This window comes from Vanellus vanellus, assembly GCF_965231255.1.
Source record: "Vanellus vanellus genome assembly, chromosome: 1".
In the NCBI taxonomy this organism is placed as follows: Eukaryota; Metazoa; Chordata; class Aves; order Charadriiformes; family Charadriidae; genus Vanellus; species Vanellus vanellus.
Genome location: NC_138905.1, coordinates 83145521 through 83163673, shown reverse-complemented (window position 1 = coordinate 83163673; position 18153 = coordinate 83145521). Strand labels below are relative to the sequence as shown.

At 40.2% G+C, this 18153-nt stretch overlaps 1 protein-coding gene across 1 annotated transcript in view; it reads right to left on the bottom strand.

Annotated features, from left to right (window-relative positions):
* Positions 1-16697: 16697 nt before the first annotated feature.
* FAR2 (fatty acyl-CoA reductase 2) overlaps positions 16698-18153 on the bottom strand; it is a gene marked incomplete at its 5' end in the record, with an annotated part of 81739 nt that continues 80283 nt past the window's right edge. The window contains one exon of the mRNA XM_082493499.1: positions 16698-16945. Coding sequence (XP_082349625.1) covers positions 16783-16945 — 163 coding nt within the window. The 3' untranslated portion in view covers positions 16698-16782. The remainder of the gene's footprint in view (positions 16946-18153) is intronic.

Below are 18153 nucleotides of genomic sequence, written 5' to 3'. Positions count from 1 at the left end.
GAATTTATCGTGAAACCTGAAACTTTGGTCTGATATTTTAAGTGTAGCTAGTGTAAAAAGGTGTGGGTAGTGAGTATCTTAACCTCTAACTTATGTTCCTGCATTTTTTTTGTGCATCTATCTTGCTTCTTTACTTGATCATTGAAGACTGCCAGTGTGCACAGAGTTCATGCCCATTTTTGTTGCTGAGAAATAAGTAAAAATTATATAAGCGTCTCGTTTAGTAAAACTTTTTAGCGCTTCAGTTCCATATTTATCATAGAACATAGCACTTCCAAATAAAGTGCCAATTGCTATAATAAAAAAAATCCTGACAAACAACTTATCAGCAGAGAATTCTTTCTTTACATACCGAAACATATTTGCTATTTTGTACTGCTCCTTGGCTGATTTTATACTGCTTTCTAAGGCTAAAGAATTTTTTGATTAGAAGAAATACTAATAGAAGCTAATTTTAATTTAATGCATATTAGATCTTGTTAATTCTTTCGCTTTCTTTCATGTTCTTTATTTTGAGTCAACAATCAATGCAAATGAAACCTAGCAAAAATATTTTTTAAAAAATTCTTTATAGATATATTACTCACCTTAATGCCAAAGATTAAAAATTAGATAGCAATTAAAAATTAGATAGCAATAATGTAGCTAGTGCTTTTATTATCCCACCACTGAGATTGTCTTTTATCAAACGACTAAGCTCGCATTCTCTCTCCTAGCTTTCTCCTTCCTTTTGCTACTACTGATTAAAGCTTTTCAGAATGTTGCTGATGGAGGGATTGCTTGGTCATGAATCAGAAAATACCACGGCTTTCTTAGTTTCATCTTGTTATATCTCACTTTCATTTTTTTTCTAAATAAATCTTAACTTTAAGAACTTCAAGAATTCCCTTTCTTATAGTTTGGTTTTTAACCATCAGTTCCTTCTATCCTAATCTTCAGCATCTTTCCATCCTCCTTTGCCCAGTAATGTACAGACCCTCTGATCGCTTTTAGACCTCACAGAGTATATTTTGGATTATTATCACTGATCCTCAGAAGTAGTATTCATAACAGAAACCTAGTAATATACTGTTGTAACAACAAAAAATAAGTAGGATGTTGCTACTGCTGAAGTTCTCATTGGAATAAATTAAATTGAAACAATGATAAGCTGTACTAGGTTTGGACGACGTAACTGCAGTAATGTCTGATAAAATGGCTTGCTTTACGTAATGGTATTGTACCTGTTAAATGTTTGGCTGATAATTCCACAGTTCTTTTCATTTACCTGGTGGACCTGAAGTTTCACTAGTTCTTTAAGAATGGCTATTTATTGTTTCATATTTATTGTAACATTAGGCTACCAACCTAGAACTAAGCTTGTAGTTTGGCTGTACTTTATTTGTTTTGTTGTATTTTGTTTTATTTTGTTAATTTGTTTGTAACCTTCTTGCCCCAGTGGTAAGTGGTAAGCCAAAACCTACATGAATTGACTTAAATCAAATACATTTAAGCAAAATCCATACTGGCAGGGCGAAGAGAGCAGACAGCTGGGCAGACCCAACCTGGCGCAGGTAGGGGCTGGCCTGGGAAAAGCCTTTTGTGGGGTTTTTTTTTGGACAATTCTTTGGGGTCAGGTCCTTATAGGTTGGGAAAAATCCTCGGAGCCTGTGTAGCTGTTGGTGTCATGTAGCATGGTGATCTTCATTTTCTCTGCTTTTCTGTTTCTCCTCTCTGCTGGCTTTTCCCTCTAGTGTCCTGGCTCATGCAGCCTGCCAAACCATTTCCTTGCTCTCTGGTTGAACTGTTCACAAGGAGACTCTTCTGCTTTCAAAACTTTGCTGTGTGCACTTGTGGTTCCTTGTTGTAAAGGATGTTTAATTGACCTGAACCTGGCAGACAGTGTATGTCTGTCTGTACATCTCTTTGTGCTTGTGGTTTGAGATAGGACTGGTAGGGCTTCCTCAACATGCCCCTTCTCTCAAGAGAAAAAAGTTGTCCCCACTTCCTCAGCTACTCCCCACAATATCCACTACCGCTACTGCTGCTGCACTTCTCCATCCCTACCAACAGCTGGATCATAGTCTCAGACAGCCCCAGGTGGAGGGACCAAAGCTGAATGTTACATCTGGTTTCAGTGTGGTCCCCACCTCATGGCCGTGACTCTCGCCACTCTCGTAGTTCTCTACTGCATCCCACTTTATTTTCCCTTACTGCTACTTTGCTCCCATGTTTTGTTCCCCACTCCCTTCCCCTTGTTTAGTTAAAAATTATAGAATCATAGAATTGTCTAGGTTGGAAGAGACCTTTAAGATCATCAAGTCCAACCATCAACCTAACACTGCCACAAAGCACCGCTGAACCATGTCCCTAAACATCACGTCTACCCATCTTTTAAATACCTCCAGGGATGGCGACTCCACTGCTTCCCTGGGCAGCCTGTTCCAACCCTTTTTGTGAAGAAATTTTTCCTGATATCCAATCTAAATCTCCTCTGATGCAACTTGAGACAACTTGCTCTTGTGCTATCGTTTGTTACTAGCAAGAAGAGTCAACCCCCACCTCTCTAAAACCTCCTTTCAGGTAGCTGTAGAGAGCAATAAGGTCTCGCCTCAGCCTCCTTTTCTCCAGGCTAAACAACCCCAGTTCCCTCAGCCACCCCTCATAAGACTTGTTTTCCAAACCCCTCACCAGCTTTGTTGCTCTTGTCTGGACACACTCTAGCACCTCAATGTCCCTCTTGTAGTGAGGGGCCCAAAACTGAATGCAGTACTTGAGGTGGGGCCTCACCAGTGCTGAAAAGTAATTAGGAAGGCTTTCCTGCCTTTTGTATTTAATACTTATTTTTGAAGTAGCAGCTATATTTCAGCCATGCTTTGTTTCCCCTGTTTTTCATAGGCAAATACCCATCTGGCTGCCTTTTGGGAGGTTCTAATCTACGGGGAAAGGGCAGCTGCTCAGAGGCACACCAGAAGTTTACAAAGCACCGTTGAGCCACACAAGGGGAGCTTTAAGCTAACCCTGCCCAAGGCTGGTCACAGTCCCATGCCAACGAGTGCAGGCAGCGTTGCTTTGGGAAGAGGTTCGATGTCTGTAGGTTGAGTGGTGGCAGGAGGGCCGAGGAGGAGGCAAAATGGGATGGTGTGCTGCTGTGCTGGCTGGGGAGGGTTGCATCTGCAGCGATGGTGGCGCTGCAGCTGCTTGCACCTGTGAGTGGCTTTGCAGGGCGCTGTCACCTCCTGGGGAAGAGAGCAGGGGTTTGTACTTGGCCCATAGCATTGGTTATCGGCAGCGTGTGAGCACAAGCTCCCCCATGAAGGATGTGAGGGTAAAAGCGGGAGGGTAAGGGAGAAAAGGAGTGATGTGGGGAAATGAGAAGGTTTGGTACTGCTTAGGAGTTTAATTTGTGATCTAAATGTTGGAGTACAGTGTGTGCTTTTCAGCTTTGTAGATGACATCAGGCTGGCAGTGAGAGTAGAAACATCAGAGGATATGATTAGAATTTGAAATGACCTTGATGAATTGGGAAGAATGCCCTGAAGACCTCAGAGATGATTCAATACCGAGATGCTCAGGCTCAGTGCTGAGGTGGAAATAATGAGCTACACAGCTCCAGGAGGGGAGCCGAGGTAAGGAGGCCTTGCAGTGGCTCATGGGGAAGAAAGAGTATGTGACAAAGCTGGAAAGTGAGTGGTGGAAGGAGAGAAAAAAAAAAAAGAAAGGTGGTTACAGTGTTTGGTGACTCAGGATAACCTGAACTAAACCAAAGCTAACTGATGTGCTTAGTTTTTATCTTATTTTCAAAATATTTTGACCTCATGAGCTGTATTATGAAGATAAGTGGGGTGGTAGTTAAACTAAACATAAACTAAATCCTTTTGCAGGTGTTCTTGCACCATGGATAAGGTTGTATCACAGAACTCAGTTTCATTAGGGTTTGTTAATTCTCACCATGTAAAAATCTGACTTACAAACACAAACTTACAAAACACAAACAATTTTTTCCCTCACAGTGAAGGAGAAACTTTAGGCCTCTGATATCTTTTTTCCATGGTAAGTAATTAAAAATATGAATCAACACCTCAACAAATACAAAACCAATGCAAGACTACAACATAATTTTCAAGACAGCATACTGGGAATGTGTGGTTCAGACTGCCCAGAAGCAGCCATTTGACCAACTTGTTTGACTACATACAAATAGATGTAATTTTCTTTAGAGATGCTGCCTAGCTACTTAGGCATGTGAATGTCTGTTAAGTCCCAAAATTGACTTGTGAAGTTTGTCTAAGGAATTCCTCATCGGGGGATGCAGCCCTATCTATGGAAAGTCACTCTTGCAATGTGATGAGTAACTCTGAGTGCTTTTATATGCAGGGACTGTTGTATTTGGGAAATGCAACCCTGGCTACTTCTCAGACTCCAGTTCAGTGATGTGGGTCACAAATAAAAAGGGTTGCATGTCCTGCATGGCTCCCCAGAAGTTCCTTATTTTTGCTGCTGAGGCAGGCAACTGGCTTTCTAAGACCTGAGGAAATCAAAGAGGGTAAGGGCTGAAGGGGTAGGCTCCAGGAGTAGAGCGAAGGGTTTGGAGGATGCCTCTCCTTCTTGTCCCTCACTCTGGCACTGCAGGATGTAAAGATATCTGGGTCCAAAGGAGAAACACACGTGTTTTCTAGCTCCCCTTCCTTAACTTGGTCAGCTTGGACGGAGTAACATATCCAAGTTCTCCAGTAGTTCTGGGGGGAGTTGCTCCGATGTGTTTGGGACTTGATGCACAAAATTACAAATTGTCCTGTGCTCTGACTTGCTCATAAATAAGTTGGCTTTCATTTGAAAGCATTATATTTGGGTTAGTGCTCTGCCAAGCCAAGACTAGAATTTACTGCCAACGGGGCCAAGAACTCTTTTGGCAACAGGTGGTACAGCCAGAATGACACAGCAGTGTGGCCCTGTCTCCCATGGGGACTGTGCTTTCTTAATTAACTTGTTGGTGAGCAAAGCTGTGCTTAACCAGCTGCCAGACTCTGGGTAGCTCATGTGAAGCATCAGCAGTGCAACTATGGGGCAGCTAAACTACATGTATGGAGGTGCACATGGGTGGCTACCCAAATTAGTCATTAATTATTACAAAACCCAGAACTTTAAAGTTTGGGGTTTTTTATGACATGTTGCTTACAAGTGTCGCAGCTAATAAGAGGTCTGTTGTTCAGCTGCAGTTATAAACTGGCACGTGAAGTCAATCTGCGATGCTTGAGTTTAATGATAAATTGAACTGTAAGTCACAAGTAATATGGTTGTGTATATCTGCTTTCTTTCACTAGAGCAAGGTGAAAAATTTGCTTATTTTTCTCTTTTACTTTCTAATTTATCTTACTTGGCCCTGCTTTAATGTAATTGTTCTCCTGACCTGCAGAGTGTCAAATCCCTGACTTCAGCCTCACTTGCCTTTTCAAGCTAGTTTACCGTATTAGTCTGTTCACTGCTGAATTTGCCCTTGCTGATTTAATCTTTCTTAGTATTTTTCTTGGCATATCCTATCTGGCAGACCTTAATTTATCAACAGTTTCCCCAGAGGTGTTAAGTGGTAGCAAACTTTCCAGAGACCCCCATAAGCAACTGACATTTCTCTTTTCCCAGACCAATTGTCACATCAAGCTCTGCTGGGAGGGGAGCAACAAAATGTGCTAAAATGATCAATAATCATGGATTGCAAAGACAGGACTAACTCAAGGAAAAATTTCCCCTTAAACTCAGTATTGCACAAACATAGTCATTGTTGAGTAAGTTACCGCTATTCATGCTTACAAGTAGCCAAACTTTTATTTATTACTCTACAATTACAAACTCTAGTTTTTATTATGTCTAGTTGTAATTTTTTCTGTGGTTCCTCAAGTTACAAAATGTCTTAATTTTTGAAGGCCTGAGGCAATAGGAAAGAGTAAGATACATTTAAATCCACCTTCCTTTCTCTGCAAGATTGTGCCATACTATAGCTTACTATTACTTTCTTGCAAGTTGTAACTGGCAGAGTCACTGGGGTACTCACCCATTCTTTTGGGGGATTTTCAGTGTATTGGACAGCAAATAGTGTAAGAAACAGTGACAAATGACACTGGCAAAGCACCAGCATTATAACTAGCAAAACAGTTGCCTTGTGTGCCGCAAATATTTCATGTTCTCTGATTACATTTACTTATCTAAACACAGGCAGAACCTCTTCCTACAAACCTTTTTGCTATTTCTGCTGGCATTTCCTTCAGCCTTGATTTCTCTAACCAGTTTATACGCATTTAGTCTAATTATTTATGTTGCAGTTTGGCAGCAGCTTTCCTCAAGTACCTTCCTAAGCCAGTGGTTCCCAAGGGGTTGTTCTCCCAGGAGTGCTTATGAGCCCGACAGCTGATTTTTGGACAGAAGCAGCTTGCAGCGAGAAGTGAATCAGAAATACAGAAGTCGGAACACCAGCTGAGGAGTTTCTGTTGAGAGTCCTCTGCAAAGCTCTGTGCATACCCTGTTCAGGGAAAATTGGGGAATTGGATTTTGCTGAGCAATGGTTTTAAAAGTCACTTTCTTCCCTGGCCCTGAATCAAGTTATGCGCAGACCAATCTCTGTACAGGTAGACTGTCATTTGTGTCTGTGTGCCTGCAAGCCCTGTCAGCGGACCTTCATCTATGATGTTCTTTTTTTGCTTCCTCCTCTTCCTCGATGGTACCTGAACACATATTGGGACATAGACAAGGCCAGTGGGTAGGGATGCAGAATAAGGGTGTTAAGGTGATTTGGTGTGTTTTCTCCTGTTGTGTTTTGTTTTGGCAGCTTACAGAAATGAATATTAAATGGCTTTTCAAGGGTGGTTTCTTGATGCTGTCTTGCCTAATCTTCATTCTGGGTCATTTTGATAGAAGATGCGTTTCTTTTCTGTGTACATTTTATGTGGCTTTTACATCTGGATCTGGGTGAAGCTCACATGATTAGGAGTGTAGTGTGTGCTGTTTCCCTGGAAGGAGGAAGTCACCTCTGAGATTGCAGTGCAGGGATTTACGTGACTTTGTATCATCAGGTCACTTCTGGAAAGAGAAGTAGATGAGCGTGTGCCCCTCTCATGGCTCTGAATGGGACATTCAGACCTGCAGGCACCCGTTGCTTTCTTTGCTTTTGTATCCCATTCGATAGGTAGGGTATGAATGCTGGAGTTCAGAAATCTACTTTATCACTGTGCCATAACACTTTTCAGAGTCAAATAATCCTGGTTCAAGCAGTTATGAAGTGAGACCTGTGGGGTCTATTCTTAATGAACAAGAGTAACTTCTGGTTGTCCTTAGTTGAAGGAGATGGGGTCAATTGGCTGGGATCCCTTCCCTTGAGACCTGGTGCCTAGTCTGTCATTTAAGCTGTGGTGTATCAGCTAAGCATTGATTGTCCTATGTTATTACATCATTTTCCTCCTCCCTGATTTGCTTCTCTTAGAAAATTAATAGTAATGCAATTTCCCTAGTTTATTTAATTGATTATTTGGCTTGATAATACTATGTCATCAGAATGTCAGAAGAAAATCTTTAAATATTGAAGTCTGCAAGTTGACCTTTAAGTCTTTGTTCTTTAGAACGAATTTGAACTTTCTTGCTGATGGCTTTAATTCATTGATGCATCTTAATGGAAAATTGATTTTTTTTCTCTCTAAAGATCACATTTACATTAAAAAAAAAGGGAAATGATATTTTAAGAAAGGGTTTGCTAACAAAATGAAAACGATGTCTTTGATGCATGTCTTGGGTTTCAGGGTTTGAAATCATTTTCATTAAGGAGAGGCTCATGATACTGCTGTGACTTTTTCTCTCATTAAACTCTGCTTTATTGCAGGGAAGCGAGAGATGATTACTAGTCATTATCTATTCTTGCTTAACAGAAGACCAACAGCATGAGGTGCATTCTCAGTCCTTAATTTTCAAAACTAGTAGAGCTGAAAGGCTTATCCACTATTTGTTCTCTAAAAACAAACAAAACCCAGAAACCAACAAACAAAAAACCCTCAACATCCTTCTGTTTTCTTATTGGACTAGGAAATGTAGTATAAATCTTACAAAGCCTGGAGTGAGGCTGGCAAAATGCCATTCTGATGAAAGAGCATCATTATGAAGTCAATGCCAAATTCCACTGAAAGTGCCATTAGCATGAAAAGAAGAATGAAAAAATATTTCTGTCCAACCTGAATAGCATGGGTCATATTTTTTTGTTTCATGCTAAATTCTGTTAGGCAATACTGGAATAAAGTTGTGGTGGCTGTAGCAGTAGAAGAAGCTGATGCAAAGGTTGAGACAAAGCCATGCCTTTTAACTGGAGTCCTTCAGTGCCAACTGGGGCAGCTCCCTTACCCCTACTTTTGCTTTAGCCTACATCAAACAGCTATGGACAATAAAGTGGCTATGTAGGAACTGAGAAACATCAAGCTCAGCCCTCTTTCTTCTTCTCTCACAGCGAAGCTGTGATGAGGCAGTTCCCTCCTAATCTTGGTCCACAGACATCCCAGGGCCTCTCTGGACCCTCTTCTCTCTCTTCCTCTTCTCTGATACATAAGACGTTCTTATCATAAAGGAATTATAATCACAATGTTTCAGGAGGTGTGGGGGGGTGAGGAGAGAGAACAGATTGGGAAGAGAGGAAATTTTGGAGCAAGCGTGACTGCTAGAAGAATGCAAAAAATGCGAAGCTGGTGTAGCAGAAGTATTGTTGGGGACAGCAGAAAGAGAGCGAAACCGGCTGTCTTGGCAAAGAGGTGTCTTTCAGAAATATAACGGTGCAGATTTGGCCCTAGTGGTGTTGTGAGTCAAGTTCTCTTGCTTGCAGCAGCGGATTAGACCTGCAGAATTTCTGCACCCACACTTTATATATATATATATATAAAATATATATATATATATGAGAACACATATATACATATATGCACACTTGCGGACACAAGTGTTTTTATGTCTTTTTAGCCTGTGTCATTGAAAAGATGTCGCTATCTGTATTTGCCAGCACTCTATGTGCTCTATGTTCCATGAGACCACTTCTACCACAGTGTTTAGGAGAAATCAGCCAACTGATGATGAGTAACAGGCTGCTTGCATTATTGTTTATATGGTAGGAAGAAAGACTTCTCATCCAGAATTAGTCATATGTGCTAAATACCACCTCAATCTTCATGCCTTTTTTTCAGAGTTGGTCTGGTTGTTTCTTGTTTTGCTTTTATCAAGGTATTCTTAGTTTTTCAATTAAAAAAAAAAGCCTTTTGGAGAAATGTAAAGGAAAATGTATTTGGGTTTGGCAAAATAAGACTTAAGATGACAAACTTTCTACAACAAATACAATTTTTGGAAAGGAGTTATTAAAATGATTTATGACTCGACAAAAACATTTTAATCAATAACATGCTGAAAATATTTCATAGGGTGCTTTTTGATAAAAAAATATTTTGAATAACAAATTTGTAAGTTTTTTTTTTTATGATAATGAAATGTTTTTTTCTTGAATAGTGTTGGACAGAAACTGAAAAATCCTAGTTCATCCATGTCTACCACCTCCAAGTCTTAGTCCCCCACAGCCCCTTTGGAATTTAACAACAGACATTTATGAAAGGCATTTTACCTTCTAGCATTTAAAATAATGTCTGAAGGAAAACCCTAAAGTTTTGGTCACTGAGTCTGGGTGATTTTAAAAATTAGGTAAGATATGGCTAAGCTTTGTACTGAAATTAAGGCAGCTCTGGCTACTTTTTCCTTTTAAATTAATTCCCCATTTTATCCATTGGCAGTGCATAGCATGTCACTGTTTACAGCACGCTTGCACCTTGCTGCCCTCCTGTTACACTTCATTGTAATAGCAATCAGTATTAAAATCGGCTCCTCTCCCTTGCCAGAAACACAGCTATACTGGGATTTGACCCTATGAAGATTAGATCTGCCTTCTTCCCCTGCCTTTTACAAAATTTTGCATGTATGTCTATTTACGTGCACTCACATATTCATCCATAGATATATAAATGCCAAATATTTTGACCAGTCCTATCTTGAGACATATGTATAGTAGATCTATTACTATATACATATGTATCTAGGCATATATACACATATATTTGTAAGATTAAAAGTTTCTGATAATGTGATTAATGCAAGGAATTGCAGTCACTCTAATTAAAATGGCAGTACTGAAACACAGAACAATTACAGTTTGTGCTCAGCACTCAGGGTGACTGGTCCCGCTGTGCCCCTGCTGAGCACTGGAAGAAGCTCAGATAATTTGCGGATCGTGAGTCTTTGTGAAGTGTTGGGGAACGAGCCAAGATCCAGTAGGCCAGCTAAAGAAGATGTGAATGGGCTGGCGGCAGGTTTTGCTGTGCACATGCATTTGAAAACAGAATTGCTGCATCTGAAAAGGGAAAGGAAATGTTTTGATTTCAGGCTTTTCCAATGCAGATAGCTGGAAACATTTACTAGCCTTAGACTTTAATGTTAAAATATAAACATCATTTTTTTCTGAAGGTTTGATAGGGGAGGCCTCTGAGGGATGTGGCATTCTCTTTATCTACAAATACACTGACAGAGGGCCTGAACGCAGACCTCCAGACAGTGTCTTTGCTTTGGCAGCTGGAGATTTTTGACTATTGAAGTTCCCAACTGTGAAGACTTTATTTCAGCAAGAAAGATACTTCTTTTTTTGTTGTTTTTTTTTTTTTTTTTCAGAACAAGAAAAGGTAAGAACTGTTCCACCTGTAAAACAAACAAACAAGTTTCCAATTAGCCCTGCTGTTCCTCAAGGTGATTTATCAATATATCAAGGCCATCTCCAGATGGCCTTGGAGACATCATTTGAAGTACAGTGAAGTATTTGTCACGAAGTCAGAATGTTCTTGGCAAGCCTGAGAATTGCTAGATTATGATTTTACCCAAAAGTCTGAAGTTGTTATTTTGCGCACTTCTTGGCAACACATATAAACTATGATTATTTCCCTCCACATGCCCATTTACCCAATAACATCCTTAAAGATTTCTTGCTATGTGGTAGGGTCTTGAGGTAAAAGCATAACATAGTACTCTGGACTTTAAAAACTTTTTATGCCAGAAGAGCATTATAGTGTTAACACCAAGTGTAAAATAAACTCCTTATCTCCTACAACTAAGAATTTGGGGCAATATTGTCAGGTGCAAATGGATGTTGTCCATGAAGTTGGTCGAATTATTACCAATTTGTCCTTGATGAAGCCCTGTCCCTATCACCTTCTGGAGGACGCTTATCACAGATGGACCCTTCCAGGTCGCACGTATCTGGGTTAAAGTCTCACCATTATTACTTTTAAAAAGTTGGGGTTTCCCCCTCCTTGATTTCCCTCTCCTTGCTGCGCAGTGGTTCCTTGTGCTGGCAGCTGCCTGTAGGTGGGGCTGCCGTTCCACGCAGGTTGGGGCGCCAGCAGCTGGGGTACAGATGTTGTGCAGCTGCAGCCCGTGCTGAACTGCAATGGCCAGCATGTAACCATCTCCTTTAGCAACTTAAGCGATGCAAAGTGACCATAGTTTTAAAATATTTTATTAAATGTTTAAAATAACATAAACATATTAACAATTTTATGGCTGAGGTTCTCATAATTTGTGACTTTACCATTTTATCTGATTTGAGAGCTCAAAAGATTACACCTTAACATTAGAAACTTTGTAATTAAGATTTATAACAGTAAGTTGTCTCATAGCTAATAAGAGAATAGAAATAGCAGATAGAACCATATAAACTTTGGACAGTGGGAGAGTACATATTTAACTATAAACTGGGGTCTGTCAAGATTTTTGAAGAACAAGAAACCTTTTACAAGCAGTTTCATGTTAATCTGAACAAATCAACTGAATTCATAGTTGACTTTTAAGCAATAGAGAAAAGTGGGATAGTACATCTTTAATTATTCCCCAAATATTTATTTTTTTAAATTCTCTTAAGTAAGTCTGTACCACCTTCATACTGATATTTAGCACCATGTAATGGGATATTCACCATTTAGCTTCTGGTGAATGTGCAGTATGTTATTTACTCTGCGTTAGAATAAAGGGTCCAATTGTAATAAAAGTTCATCCTTGCTTTCTGCAGTAGAACATCAATGCTGGAAGAGCAACAGCATGCTTTCAACCATGAAGCTGTAGCTTATTTACAAACAAAAGAATGCCCCCCTCCCTCTTTTCCCAGTTGCTTATTCATGATGAGGATTTGATTAATAGTACTACAGGTTAGGTTTCCTTTACACTGGAAACTAAGGTAGGTTTTAATCACTTTGTCTTAAACTGAATTGGAACAGTGCACACCAAACAAGCATTGCCTGGCATTTCAATATGAGCTCCACTATTTTTACCATCTCTGTATGTTCTATGAGAAGACTGGTGGTGAAGGATGTAAGTATACACACAGGCAATCACATTTTTTTAGAAAATGTAAAATTACAAATTTCTGGAGAAAGTGGGCAATGTGCCAACAACCTGTAATACACCAGTATGTCTGTTACCCCTACCCACTACCAAGAAAGAATTGTATTTTCTTCACAAAGTTATTGGGAAAGAGGGTGGAGGGGTGAGAAATTTTATTCTTTTGTAACAGACATGCTGGAGATAAACACCTTTGGTTGTCAGTCAAAAAGCAGTTTAAACTCAGATTAATTTCAGGGATTTGGTTTTTTTTGTTATCGCAATTTAGTAAAAAAAAGAGACTTCTAAATTGCAAGCTTCTGCCCATTGCTCTTTGACAGTGAAATGATATTCGGCGTTTCGTTGCTTTCGCACAGCAGTTCATATCTATAGCCTACAGACTAGTGTATATGAATAGTATCAACAAAACCGTACATCGGGTTCAGCAGTGGTCCATGTTATTTTTGTAGCAGCACTGCAGGCTTCTGACACCATGAGGTGGTAGATACACTGCAAGTTCATAGAGTACAAACAATTACAGAGGATAATCCCATTATACTGCCTTGTGGCAGATATTTTCTTTTGTGGTTGTGCAGAATGACTGCCCCTATTGTTCTCTATGCTGCCTGCTGGTAGCTGAGGGAATGACAAAGGAGTCTTTCAGTTCATATGTTTTATTACAAGGAACCAAATTGATAACAAAATGCTGGTGGAGCTCTTCCCCCACTCCTTGGGAGGTAGAGTCCTCTGACTTTGGCAGCTCGTATTTCTCTGATCCCTTGAGTCTCACTTTGCTTGTTGAGCTGGATGCTCTGTGCCTAGCAATGTTTCTGCTGTCTATAAGCAGAAGCTGCAGGAATGCTCCTCCTACTCCTCTCTCCTCCCCGTAGCACTGACCATGCTACCCCTGCAGGAAAAAAACACCCAAAAGCTTGAGTCCTGCTTCAACCTTACAGGTTAGTTAAAAGCTCTAGCCTTTAGCCATGAATAATATCCATTCGTGAGTTGTTCATTTTAATCTGTGCACGGTTGCCACAGGACCTCCAAAATTAACTTAATAACAACTATATTTGGCTTTTGTTTTGTCAAAATCTTATAAGTATATATGAAAAAGCAAGAGCTAGAACAGGGAAGAAGAGAAGTGGCTGTCACTTGGTGTTTTCTTTTAAATATTTTCCCCAAGACCTCAATTTCTTTAAAGCAAATACAAGTACACTGAGGAGCAGACAGTAAAACATCAAAGATAAGTCACCGCTTGAGGTGAGAACAAGTTCTTACGCCAGGTCCAGCTTTCTGTGATGACAGTCACAACTGGCACCCAAAAGCCATTGCCAGGTGTCAGTCTCTGCATTGAGGTTTTTCTGAAATATTTCTGTGGTTCAGACAGCTACCTGAAAACATCTCAAGCCACAAGAAACAGAATAAAGGTTCAAGTTTTACTGTACATTATATCCGTGTTAAGAAAAGCTAACAGCTTGATCCCCCCCTCCAGGCAAGGCCAGTGCTCTGGAGCCAGCTGCTGGCGGTGCTGCATGGGCTATGAAAGGTCTGCAGAAGAGCATACACCATCTGCAACAGCTATGTTTCTGCAACATTCCAAGCAGCTCCTGCTGGTTTTCAGAGATGTGTAGTAGCTTTGCTGTGGCCGTTACCCTCAGCAAAACGCTGAAGAGCTTTAAAACATGATACCACCATTGTTCTGAGCAAAACCTGAAGCGTCTTTTTTGCATGTGCACAAAAGAGGTTGGGATATGCTCATGGTGAGAATAGATACAGCTCAACCCGTTGGGAGAATACAGACTGTGCAAATAACCGTAAATGCCTGGAGGCATACGCGAGGAATGCATGGCATAACTAGCATCAGGAAAGGGAAGGCAGTACTGTACTCATAGTAGGTTTGGTCTACATCACTCAGCTGTTGTAGGCGTAGCAGGTCTGCAGTATTTAACTTTTCTGTGAGACTCAAGTTTTTGTCTCTCATGCACAGCATAAGACTTCTGATCCCCTTAGCTGTTGCTTCTCTTTGTACATAAGGCAGGCACTTAAAAAGATTTCTAGGATAGGAATTAAAACTCTTACTTTTTTTTAATGAAGTTTGTTTCAAAATAATCTGCAGTTTTGCTTTGTTTTGGCTTTTTTTTTTTTTTAGCCTTTCATATGAACAGACTGGAAGCTGGCTGATGACCTATTTACTTGAAGGAATGCAGCCTTTCTAAAGGAAGCCCTACAGCAACCTGCCTCACTCTGCCAAGGCAGCCAAAGCCTCTGCGTAGCAAAGTATAATGCAGCTGACCTTCACCGTATACACTGCTACAGAAGCACTGTACATTAAATGTCTGGTCCTCAGTTCCCAGACCCATAGTTCCTAGTTTCCCAGGCAGTGACACCTCACTAGTGTGCACTGCAGAGCATACACTGCCATCTTTCTGCAGTTGGAAGTATAGCTAACAACCAGTACAGTTTCATTCTGAAAGTATGTTTTCAAGGCAAGAGCTTAAACAATTTGCATTTTTGTAAACTGGGTGCTTGACCTAATTGAGCACAGATCAGAAGTAATGCGTGACAAATGCAGCGGCCTTTGCTAGGGAATGCCACAGCCCTGCAGTTTTGGACACCATCTTTCTGGTCAGGTTCTGCTGCACGCATCCTTTGGCAAATGCTTGAAACTAGATCTCTGGGGCATAAGAGGGATTCCTTGCACCTTTAGAAGGACTTCTGAACTAGCTTGGATGCCTAAGATATAAATATACTGTCGTCCTAGCTTGCTCTTGCCTGCACTGCCAAAAATAAATATCATTTTTGAAGAATGCCAGCCTTTGTAAATACTCTGCTATTCTCAGCTCTCAAAAGAGCAACTGTGTGATTTTTTTTGTGATGTAGCATTACTTTTTCAGACAGCTAACATAACACAAGACTAAAGAAACTGGATGCTGCATTGTTTCAAAAACTAGCTGCTTTAAAGTCCGATAATCTTAAAGTGCTTATTCAGTGTTATCTGAATAAAAAAATATTCCAGTATTAGATTTGACTTTGAAAATCTGATAGCGTGATAAATCTGTTGCTGTTGCACTAAGGCCGTTGTTGCACCAGCTACTTAAAAGAAGGCTCGTCCTCTCTCCCCTAAGAGGAATTCATACTTCAACTGGGTGAAGCAAGTATCTCCAATCACCATGAGTGTTAGGAAGATATTTGGGCTCCTTTCTAAACTGCAATGTAGGACAAAATGCATTACCTTCACAGTACATGATTGTTTTTACACAGAAGTCAGTGAAACCTTTCCTATTCCCAATGAAAACAAGTTTCAGACTTTTTAATTCCTACTGACAGGAGTGGCAGCAGAACTGGCCTGATGGGATTTCCTCCATACATGTCTTTACACTTTCTTTGCCAGTGGAAGCGATCAACTGCAAAGTCATTTAGCTGTAATGAAAGCGTGAAGGACGGAATCAGGCTGTTTTTGAGCTACAGGGAGAGAAGTTTTCTGCAGACAAATGGAAGGAGGAAAAAGACCTATTCCTCAAAAATAATAAAAGAGTTTCTGAATTCTTCTTCAATCTTATAAGAAGACTTCTCTTCATTCTCAGAGTAAATACAGCATTTTTCAATAAAAAAAAAAAATGTTCCAAGCAAACGTGATAAATGAAAGAACAGGACGTTTTTATAGATTGCAGCCTTAACCACGGAGAGAAAAAATACCTCTCCATAAGAAAGCAGCATGTGCGAGTAGGTACACGAATTCTATGCATGTCTTCAGTTATGGCTTGAAAGTATCAGTCCTCAGTAGCAATCTAAGACAAGATCTGAAAACTCTTCAGTGCCTTCACTGGCCTAGTGTAACTGATCGTTTTCTCCCTCTAAGTTTTGAAAAACTGAAAAACCGAAATCATGTTTTTCAATAAGGTACCATTTCACTGAATGAGAATGAACGAATAGCCTCTTTAGGAAGACCTCTTACAGGTTAATTTCCTTGGCTGGGTCTTATCTGATGGCATCCTTTTCTTCCAAGGTTGTATGCTTTAATTTTGCCTCTTTTGAGGAAGAAGATAGGATTAAGATAGCCTAGGTAGTACATGGGAAGACAATGACTTTGGTTAATCTTTATTCTTACACATCAAACTCTAGATGAATGGTTCCAGCTTGACCTGTTCCTAAAGCTTCATTTATGGCTTTAAAAATTGGCCTCATCCTATGGAAGAAAGACCACCATGTATTAAAGCATTAGTTAAAATTAAAAAGGTGAACATGTAAGAGTGCACAATAAATGCAGGCTGCTGTTGGAGGGAGTGGATTTTTCTGCTACTTTCAGACCCCGATGCCCATAGTTGCTGATTAGAAGAGATGGCGGTCCTTCTGGAAGAGACCGATTGCTGATGGATGGCTTCAGTGCCTGAGGGTGCTGGATGCCCTGAAGTAGGAAAGGAACTTGTAGCAGAGGCTCACCACAAAGTACCAGATGTTTCGAGCCATCTGTGACCTTGCAATGAAAATGCGCCAGATGATCACAAGGAGGGTGGTGTTGAATGCATATCGGATGTTCCTCAGCCTGAGAAAGAGAAAGAGGCATCTTATGGAGAAAGACAAACACAACAAAAACCTTAGCAGCTTGCTTCATTTGCTACAGGTAACTTTGTAAGAAATCCTGTTTACAGGTGGCCCTTGGGCTTTTTGCTATTCCTGTTTTGGTAAAGACACTGTGCCTTAGATGTCCCTACCATCTTGCCAAGGACTGTGTTGAGTTATGGTATAGTGAGTAGTTAATGGGATAGATGGAATACATATATATTTTTCAAGTGTCTCTTGTTCCATGTACTGTCATTTCAGACCATAATAGACAATGAAGTCATACTGAGAGTTGTTTTCTTAATGACAGTCTAGCTCCAATACTTTCTGCTTTGATTTGGTGTATTGGCTGTTTTTTACTTAGTACGATTGGCAACAGGCTGGAGGATGTTTGCAAGAGCTGATGAATAAGGTTCTCTTTTTTGGTTGAAACCTTGCCTTTAATATTGGGAAATTACTCAATAATCATAAATGGTCTTCACATTTGCAGTACTGCAAGCACTGGGGTTTTGGGTTTTTTTTTACACCGTATATTTAAATGGGATTATTGAGTCTTTACAATGCTAATCATCTTGTCCTCTTTCTGTTAAACAAAAACTTTGGCAGTTCTCTAAGTCCCACTTTCCCAGTGTCTGACCAAGGGAAGAAAAGAAAGCTTCATACATAACATGCCCAAGACTGGCTTAATTTTTCCAAGAGTCCTTGTTTTGTTTGGGGTTTTTTTTGCAAACTTTATCACTGCGCTATACCACACTGCCTATTTGGGGCTATGAGGCAGTTACTGGCCTGTTACAGAGGTTCTAAAGCCTTTAAAAATGATGCAGGAACGAAGAACTTGTTTAGGATTCCTTGCTATGGCAACAGGCTGGTTTATGCTTCTAGCATTTACAGTGCATAAAGATGGTTTTCTTAAAGGAAACAACTAGGTTCTTACTCCGAGGGAGCTGCTCTTTCTCCTTTTGCCTGCACTTCTCAGTAAAAGGGCTGGGGAAGACGGGAAGAGCACAATCTTTAACTGAATAGGAGAACAATCTCAAATTGCTCATTCAGTCTCTCTTAAACTGTCACCAAGGATTGAATGCACAAGCTCTCCACCAATTTTGGAGAATTTTTGCCCATTCTCCCGAAGGAATTAGAAACTTCAACTTTAAAATGAAATTTAAAGTCATACAAATGCTTAAAGTTTTTATG